The sequence below is a fragment of the Aristolochia californica genome, unplaced genomic scaffold, assembly GCF_029961685.1.
Source record: "Aristolochia californica isolate CCGP_79_NKW_82.1479 unplaced genomic scaffold, dmAriCali1.0.hap1 SCAF_6, whole genome shotgun sequence".
NCBI classification, from domain to species: domain Eukaryota; kingdom Viridiplantae; phylum Streptophyta; class Magnoliopsida; order Piperales; family Aristolochiaceae; genus Aristolochia; species Aristolochia californica.
This window is the reverse complement of record NW_027182257.1, coordinates 40,394,833-40,404,574: the sequence shown is the minus strand read 5'-3', so window position 1 is coordinate 40,404,574 and position 9,742 is coordinate 40,394,833. Positions and strand designations below refer to the sequence as shown.

The following is a 9,742-nucleotide window of genomic DNA, read 5'->3' as shown; positions in this document are numbered from 1 at the left end:
ACGATGAGTACGACATCGTGTCGTTACATTACACGGAGGAAGGGCTCTTATCTGTTGACGAGAACCTTAACGTCAAAGCCGCAGCCTTCGGAGACGATATTGCCATTGAAGCTCTGGCCACCGTGTTCCACAGAGAGATTTTCGTGGTACAACGTGAACGCTCTTTGCATGGATAACAAAATGAACTTTGGCTAATAATAACTCTTTTCTCATTGGTTAATAAATTAATTAAAAGCTTTTTCTTTTGTAATTTTTGGCTAAATTGAGGGTCCAAGCGCGCACGGCTCTGTGAAGAGGTCAAATTTGTTTTAACTGGAAACTGGACTTTTGCAACATGGTTCCTGTTCTGGGACGGGATTTTCCTTGTAATTCTTTCTAGTTGGGTGATTCGCCTGCCAACAGGCAAATGTAGAGACGATTCAAATTGCCCAAATGATGAGTCAAGTCGGTCAGACACGGTATTCAAACCCATGGATTTGGTGAACATTATACCTGAGATATTGAGTTCGACACTAGTGGAACATATACGTTATTGAATCTTCTCGCTCTTCCTCTGAAAGATCCCTGGCGACCAGATCCATTCTGGGAGAACAAATGAAGGTGCTCAAGCATATTTTTACTAGCTAAATTAGACTAATTAACAAACCATACACAGTGACCAGATTTTGCTTACAGAGCAGCGACGCAGCTTTCGAAACTAAACCTAATTATTAAACATAGAAAGCAGGAGCATCGTCCCTCCCCACCCCTCCCCTTCACACCCTCCTAGACACGCTACTGCTTCCTCCAAGATCCAACTTCAACTTACATGACGCAGCACGCGTTCACGTTATCATCATTAAACATGTTGCTCACCTTGTCGTCTCCCCTGTGAGTCACCGGAACGATCCCGTGGCGGTCGCCGTTGTACCCGTGCCTCCAGTAGTTGTAGCTCTCCTTGTACTCCGTCGTTGTGTCCTTGAAGTAGTCGGAGTTGGATGTGAAGTAGAGTGGGATGTCGGGGTTTGGCCAGAACTCGGCTTTCTTGCCGCTCCGCCGCACCGCCTTCAGCACCTTGTTCCGGTCCACGTACCCTGTTACTGTTACTTTCTCCAGCTCCAGGTTTATTTCCACTGAATCAACTCCTGCCATGTTTAATATATTTATCCTCCCTTTGGTTACCGGCCTGACAAATTTGTATTGCACCCTTAGTAAATGATGAAAAAATTAATACTACAAACCTCTCAGCTTGAGAATGGCGTTCCGAACGACCCGTTCGCAGCCCGTACAGCACATCCTCACCTTCAGGTCGACTGTCTGGAAACAACCACAACAACATCAATATAATTTTTTGCGTTAGGAAGATATTGGTTTTTTTTTCTGTTTTTTTCTTATGGAAGCGATTTATCTTGAAACGGAAGTGAGTATTGTTATAGTTTTGCTTGAAAAACATGTGCTTCGTCGGGTAATCCTTCTAGAGCTGGTAATGAAAACAGATATCATATATAGGAAGGAAATCAAAACCCATAGCAGGCATGAAGCTCATGCTTCTCTCTCTCTCTTTCTCTCTTTTTACTTGTCTCCTTCTATTTGAAATTAGAAGGAAATCAAAACCCAGAGCAGGCATGAAGCTCATGCTTCTCTCTCTTTCTTTCTCTCTTTTTACTTGTCTACTTCCATTTGAGATTAAAACAGAGGCGAGTTCCTGAAACTAAACAAGATACCTCAGCGGAACAAAAACAAAAAAAACTTGTAACAAACCTGTAAGGCAAGTGGGCGTCCTCTAGGCATGTTGTTGTTGTTATTGTGGTTGTGCCTTCGATAGCGAAATAAAGAGTAGTTGTAGATTGAGTCAAGAAAGGAGTCCAATGTTCTCCCTGTAGCTGTTGTTATGGACGCGGGAGCTCTCATTATATAAAAGCGGTAACACTAGAGGGAGAAGATGAACACAGACGCTACCAGATATTCCCCAAGGCATCGCTTCCTTAAGAGCATGTGTGATCTCTTTGTAATATTTTATTCCACGTTCCATTTAGTTTTAGTTACTTCTCTTCTCATCTCTCCCTAAACACAACTCAAAATCCCTGTTTAAAGAATGGTATCTACATCCCCATTTTAACGCTTGAAATGTGGGTCACGATAAGATGGCTGACACTTACAATCAGAATATCAATTATGTTACATGGAAAAGAAGAGCTTTGGATGCAAAGTGCAGGGGAAAAAATATTCTAAAAATCTCCTTTTTGCCATATCTTTGAAAAACACAACACTACTTGCACTCTCATTCCTATTATTCCAATCGAATTTTCTGGCAAAGAAGAACCTTTAGAACGCTTTTACCTGAAACTGGGTTTTGATAATTTGAGTTAGATTAGCGATCGACTGGGATATATCCATTAAAGTACCTGTAGAGTACACCCATGACTGAGCTTTAGCATCTCTACAGGCTAGTCTCCACCATAAACCTTTTTGCTGGGGACAAAAAGCTAGCCACAGACAGTCTTTAGGATCATAATATAAGAACCCAGTTTAAGTTATTCACTAGGAACGAGCCTAGGGTTTCTGTGGTGGAACAAAAACATGAGGCCTTGAGACACATGATTCGTGTCTGAGGCAAGGACTTATTGGAGAAGATTACTGGTTTTTCTACAATATCCCTTGTTCTCTGCTCAATAGCTGGGATGCCGGACACTTATTTATGCTTCTTGGAGCCTTTAGCTCTTGTTGCACGGTGGTTGCACTTGCTTTCTGGGTTTGTTTTAAGCTGCAGAAGTTATCTAATACTGCAAAGCAAAAACAATAACATAAACAATGGAAAATGGAAAGACAGTGCAAGACAAGCTTATCAGCATTGCATGATTGTCACCAGAGAGAAATCTGGGTCCCCTTTTTAGCAATCATTATAGGGAATTTGGACAAAAATTAAATTACTTATTTTCTAAATAACTCTTTTTTTAACCCATTTTCTGTTTTCCTTGTTTCGCAATGGACCTCATTTACCCTACTGATATTGCTGCAAAGGTCTATTTTTGTTCTCTTCTATTAATACCTTACGATATCATGGTAGCAATCTCAGTACGATAGAAAGAACAAAACGATTTGGGAGCAGCTTCCACACCATGAAGGCATGAACCAGGAATAGAGAGCATAACTAAGGTTGTGTGGTCAGTCCTATAGATTAGACTGATCAGACAGAAAGAAGACAGTTTACTAGACACGAAACCAGATTCCAGAAATAGAATGTTCTACAACCTCATCTCCAAAAATGTCGATCCGATTAGTCTAATCAACCTAGACACCACCTTCTAACCTTCTCCTGTTGGGATTGATTACTTCCTAGAATAGAATCGACCACGACTGATGGCATAATCTGAAGGCTCAGATCCTCCGTGTCTCCAAACAGTAATACACGGAACTTGAAAGTGAACTTGAGGGAATAAGAGAATATGAATCATTAGTGTTCGAGAATAAACTTTTTATCACCTTCCTTAGTAGTGAAGTATTTTTTTTTTAGGGTTTAGGGTCTGGAGATTAAAAATGTAATACTGTTGACGGAATTGCGGCTTCTTCATGATTCCTCCCTGAAAATGGGTGGACCGCAGTTTTTTTTTTTATTTAAGCACTTAAAGCTAGAGGACAGAGAACCACAGTGAAAGAGTCACGGAACCCTTAAAAACTGGACTCTCAGAGCAACATGAGAATGCAGAAAAATGTGTCATCGTCAAGGGGGGCCAGCAGAAGTCCATGGAACTCCTACAACTGCTGAATAGTTGTTGAGAATTTTTCTTTGCTTTATGGGAGATCGCGAAGGATAAGATTTTTTCTTGGGAATTTCACTTAAATGCCCATTTAAAATAAAATATTTTTAAAAATACCGACATTATTAAAATATTTCTAAAACTACCCAACTTTGACCGGTCAAATGCCTATGTGTGCAGTCAAAAGTGACACATAAGCTTTGACTGCTTATGTGTCGCCACGTCATCTATGCAGTAAACATAGATCGACACGTCGTCTGCCATATTATTATTTTACCATGTCATCTGCCACGTAAGCTGACACGTTATTAAATAAAAATTAAATAATCCTCACTGTATTCCACCGCATTGTATTTCAAAATAAATTATTTTAAATGCCTTATGTGTCCCCTCCCATCTTTCTCTCTCCTCTCGCCCTCTCGCCGCCCCGCTCGGCCTCCTCTCCTCTCTTCTCCTCTTGCCCCCTCTCCTCTCGCCCTCTCGCCGCCGCTTGGCCTCCTCTCCTCTCCTCTCGCCCCCTCTCCTCTCCTCTCACCCCCTTTTCTCTCGCCCTCTAGCCGCCGCTTTGCCTCGGCCTCCTCTAGCCTTGCCGTCTCTCCTCTCACTGTCGTCCTCTTCTCTTTCCCCCTCTCCTCTTGCCCTCTCACCGCCGCTCGGCCTCGCCCTCTCTCCTCTCGCTGCCGTCGCTCAGCCTCGACCTCCTCTCCTCTCCTCTCCTCTCCCCCCCTCTCCCCTCTCCCCTCCTCTCCCCTCTGGCAGTGCCTGGTGCCGCCGCTCGGCCTCAGACTTCGCCCTCGACGCCCCCCTCTCAAAAAATTAAAAAATTAAAAAATATTTTAAATCGATAATAAAATATGTTAAATTAGTAAGAGTAAAATTTTTAATTAATTATATATTTATTTTATTTTTAATTATTTTAAATATAAGGTAAAAATAAATTTTTAAAAAAACATATTGATAAATTTGATTTTTAAACTCAAAACTAAAATTTTCAAAATTTTTTATTAAAATAAATTTTAAATTGATAATATTTATAATTTATTATTTTAAATATAAGGTAATAAAAACTGGACCGGTACATTTATTTTTTAAACTCAAGTAAAATTTTTATATTTTTTCAGTTAATAAATATTTTTAATTGATAATAAAAGGTGTTGTAAGATTTTTAATTAACTAATATATATTTTTAATAATTTATTATTTTGTAAATAATATGATAAAAATTATACAAATAAATTATATTTTTAACTCTAAAATAATTTTTATGCTTCGAGACATAACATTTATTACTTTTCCCAAAAATGAATGTCCAATATTGTAGATATTAGGTAATAAAAAATGTATCTAATTTTTTTATTTTTTAAAAAATATTTAATTTTTATTTAATGACGTGTCGGCTTGCGTGGCAGATGACATGGTAAAATAATGATATGGCAGACGACATGTCGATCTGTGTTTACTGCATAGATGACGTGGTGACACATAAGCAATCAAAGCTTATGTATCGCTTTTGACTGCACACATAGGCATTTGACCGGTCAAAGTTGGGTAGTTTTAAAAATATTTTGATGACGTGTGTATTTTTAAAAATATTTTATTTTAAATGGGTATTTAAGTGAAATTCCTTTTTTTCTTAGAGAAATTTCTTTTGGGAGGAAAAGAAAAGAATCGAGCAAGGTAGATCGGCCGTTTCGAGCCATACAAATTATTCTCACTCTCATTTTGGCCCTTTTCCCCCTCTCTTCATTGACAATGAGAGAGGAGAGGACTCCAGTAGGGCCAAATGAGAGGGAGGGAAGCTGAATTATCTCCTCTTGCTTTGGACAAAGTGGAGAGTATGGGTGGCTTTGAACCGAGCTGGCTCGCAAGCGGCTCGATTCCGGCTCAGTTTGATTCGGTATACTCGAATCTCGAGCCGAGTTCAAGATCCAGGATCGGCTCGTTTCAATTAACGAGCCGAGCTCGACCGAATCGAGGTTCGGCTCGAAAGTTCGCGAGCCGGCTTGTTAATTTAAGGAGTCGGCGTGGGATTCGTGGGAGTCGGGACCAGAGCGGAAGCAAGAGTGAAAGGGGAAAAATTATTCCTCCCCTCATCACCGTCGAGCCCCTCCGGCTGTTGTTGTGGCTGCCTCTGTCGTCGTCGATAGCTGCCTCGCCGGCCACCTTCCGCCTTTCCGTCGCCACTGATTCTGTGGCCGCCGCTCAATTTCTTCCTCCTCCTCCTCATCGCTTTTGTTTCCGTCGCAACCGATATACCCGATGAAAGTTTCGGCGGAAAACAAAAATATTTGACTGTTGATTCTGTAATACTTTTAGCATAAGGCAATTTTCATAGCAATTTTGTGTTTAACATTTTATTTGATTAAAAATTTATTGATAAGTACTGTAATATATTGGATTGATTATTAATTTTTATTTATTTCCCTAGAAGAGGCAATAAGAGGTCTATTTAATTTTCCTAAGAAATTTTAAAATATTTCTTGTAATTTTCTAATAAGTCACTAATAGTAATAGGATTTTATTTAAAGGTTTTTTTGGAAATATGTATCATAGGAAAAACTAATAAATTTTTAACTAGGGGTACTAAGGAGGCCATAGTAAATTTGTGTCCAAATTCAAAAATTAAAAAATAAGCTAGACAACATTTGGAGTAAAAAAAATTAATATTGGTGCGTTCTAATCTATTATTGAAATTCAATCCTGAACCTCCCCTATCATTCTTTTTTTTTAAATGTATGCATTATTTTATATATAATTTATTTGATATATATTTTATATAGAGTATTAAATGTAGGTTAAGCTCGAACTCAGCTAGAACTCAAGCTCAAACTCAGTTATAATTATTAGACTTGAGTTCGATTACAATTTTAGGTTCGAGGCTAGGGTCGGTCGAGCTCAAATTCAAAATATTTAAATCAAGGTCGGCTTGAACAAGGTTCAAACTCTGCTAGATTTGATGCCACCCTTATACCCAATTTTAGAGGTCATTCCCAATTTTATGTAAAATGTATGTATAATTTATTTGACATGTATTTTTTGAAAATTTTTAAATGTATGTTGGAGCACGAACTCGAGACTTGTTTTTTTTGAAAAAATTTAAATGAATGTTAAAGCTCGAGCTCGGCTCGAACTCAGTTAAAATTATTAGGCTCAAACTCGACAACAATTTTAGGCTCGAGCTTGAGCTTGAAATATTTAAATCAAGCTCTGCTCGAACATAAGCAGGTTCAGGCTCATCTCGAACATAAGCAGGTTCGGGCTTGACTCGATGCTACCCCTAGTGGGGAGTTGGTTCTCCCAACTCAATGTGTGACCTAGTACTGATCAAGCTGGGTCAGTTACTTCACCAAATGAACCCACCAATCGAACCTAAGCAACAAGACTGATCCATTTTGGGTCTCATGTATTCTTGAGCTAGACAGAAGCATGTTCTCACTCATTTTACTAATAACCTATTTTTTAAATAAATATTAAAAAAATTACAAATTTAATATAAAAAATACCCAAATTTTGACCGATAGATTGCACATGTGTACAGTCCAAAGTGACACATTAGTTTTGACTGCTTATGTGGTACCATGACATCAATCGAAGGAATAAAAGCCATACCACCTGACACATCATCAAATTGCCACATCAATAGACATGTGTACAACACATCATCAACGCTCCGTGTCAACATTCCACGCCAGTATACCTTTTTTATCTCATTTTTCTTTCATTATTAATTTAAGTTATTGTTTAATTTAAAAATATTTTTAAAACATTGTTTCTGGGTTTAAAAATTTTACACATTTCATTACGTTTTTATTTTATATAATAAAAAATAGTTTAATAATTATTTTATAAATATTTTCTAATGTAATCAATACCTTATATTATTGATCTAAATATTATTTAATTTAATACAATGTTTTTTTAAAATTAATATATTTTAAAAAAAATTGAAATATATTTTATTACCTTCTTTATTTATAATAAAAAATACAAATTTGTATATTAATTAATTAAAAATCATATTTTAAATTATTTAACACCTTTCACTATCAATTTAATTTTTTTAATTAAAAATAATTTATTTTAGTTTTTAAAAATCTTATTTATTGGTACATGTTTCATTACCTTCTATTTATTTTAAAATTTTATATTAATTATTTAAAAAACCTTTTTCTGATGTAATTTACACCTTTCATTATCGATTTATGATATTTAATAATTTAAAAATAATTTTAGTTTTAAAAAATTTATTTATCGGTGCACGTTTTATTACCTTCTATTTAAAATAATAATTTATAAAATTAAATTTTTTGATTAATTAATATTCTTATTATTAATATTCAGAATTTTTGGTCTTTTTTTAGTTTGAAACTTGGGTATTTTGAATCTGCCAAGTATAATCTTCGGCTCCACTAGAAGATGTTTTTTTTTTACGGCCGGACAATCCCATGATAACAACCACCAATTAATAATTGTCGCAGTGTTGCTGCATCCTCATGGCATTTTTCAGCAGATTTTAGTCCTAAATAGACCCGCGAAGTGGTAACCTTAAATATTCCTCCGTCACTAGACTTGCTTTCACTACATTCTGTTTCCTTCCTAATTCCTTATTCTTGCACTCAAACTCTGAAAGGCATCTTTATACACATTCGTTGTCATTGTTTTAGTAAACCATATGTCAGATCAGATTATTATTCAGATTCGTAACTCCCGTTAATCTTTCCGGACTTGCTGTGTTTAACAATCAGAATTGTGGTCGCTTTTGTTCATGGAATGGCATTACTACACGGGATGCAATTCTTTTTATTATTTTTATCTATTTACCTGTAATACCATTTATGAGATGAAATGTATATAGGCAATACTTAATTTTTAGAATTTTTTAATTACATAAATTATTTCTAATGACGTTTAATTCTAAATTGTAGAGACATTTCCGAATAAATTTTAAAAAAACTAGAAAACGAACCGACGGGCCAAAAGTCATCCATATGCATTCATGAATCATGAGGATATGCTAAGTATTAAAGTTGGTATATTTTATTATTATATCATTAATGTAACATACTCACTCTTGTATTTTAAATTTTATAGGGTAAGATTATTTTTGAGATTGAGCAATTTAGGACTACTCAGGACGAGTCCCCATGTCACATAGGTAGACTTAAGAATCCAAAGAGCACTAAATATAATTATCTTTAAGATTTATTTATTATATATTCTATTTTAAGAGAGAACAACATTTTAATTTTTTTATGCTAATTTTAATAGGATTACATGCAACGATTGGTGAGAGAGGCATAAGAAGCTAATGAGCCAGTTCATTAGTAGGTGATAGAATAGAATAGACATGGTCCTAGGTCTTAAGTATATGAAGTAGGTGAAATTGTAAGAGTGTACATGGTCCGAGGTCTAGGCGTATCAAGGATTGGATTTAGCTCAATCGCCTATTCCCATGATGACTTGAGGATCTTCTTCTCACACGTCACAATTGGAGGACACCAAACATTGGTGACTTTGAGCTAAATGCAAGTAGAGCATAAGATTATAGCTCTTGGATCCTTCTCAAGAGTGATGCATATTTTATTTATATGTGTTGCATATCTTTTTATAGAATTTTATGTCATATATTTTTATCTACTTTTAAGTTTTTTTCTATATGTATATTTTTTATAATTTAATTTGTTTTGTTCAATTTTTTATTTTATTTTTATTTTTATTGAATTATTAAACAGTGTAAACACAAAAAATAGAAAAAATATTTTATTTACAATTTTATTTTTCCATTAAAAATAAAAAATTTGTTGGTAGAAGGATTTTAATTTTTTTTATTTTTCTAATTTTTTTAACAGACTACAAGACTGGAGACAGTATCAAACTCCCTCCAATTATAACATGTACTTCTGTCAAAGTTGAGGCCCATCCTTCTCCACCAATAACTCTTAAACTACTCATTGGAAGGCTTTGAAAGTTGTTATCAAACCAGGAGAAGAGCCTGCCCCAACCTT

The 9,742-nt window shown here is 35.8% G+C and overlaps 1 protein-coding gene across 1 annotated transcript; it reads right to left on the bottom strand.

Moving 5' to 3' along the window:
• Positions 1-767: 767 nt before the first annotated feature.
• LOC137935148 (heavy metal-associated isoprenylated plant protein 30-like) lies at positions 768-1,918 on the bottom strand. Its single transcript, XM_068779817.1, has 3 exons — positions 1,741-1,918; positions 1,221-1,296; positions 768-1,124 (listed from the first exon to the last, which is right to left on the bottom strand). Exons 1-3 carry the CDS (start codon positions 1,888-1,890, stop codon positions 805-807), a joined length of 546 nt encoding a protein of 181 aa, XP_068635918.1. The 5' UTR covers positions 1,891-1,918; the 3' UTR covers positions 768-804.
• Positions 1,919-9,742: the final 7,824 nt, after the last annotated feature.

Excerpts from the sequence above, each read along its gene's own strand:
- LOC137935148 (XM_068779817.1), bottom strand. The coding sequence starts at position 1,890 with ATGAGAGCTCCCGCGTCCATAACAACAGCTACAGGGAGAACATTGGAC. Across the intron at positions 1,297-1,740 it reads GACGCCCACTTGCCTTACAG|ACAGTCGACCTGAAGGTGAG; the intron begins GTTTGTTACAAG and ends GGTTGTTTCCAG. Across the intron at positions 1,125-1,220 it reads CGCCATTCTCAAGCTGAGAG|GAGTTGATTCAGTGGAAATA; the intron begins GTTTGTAGTATT and ends TAAACATGGCAG.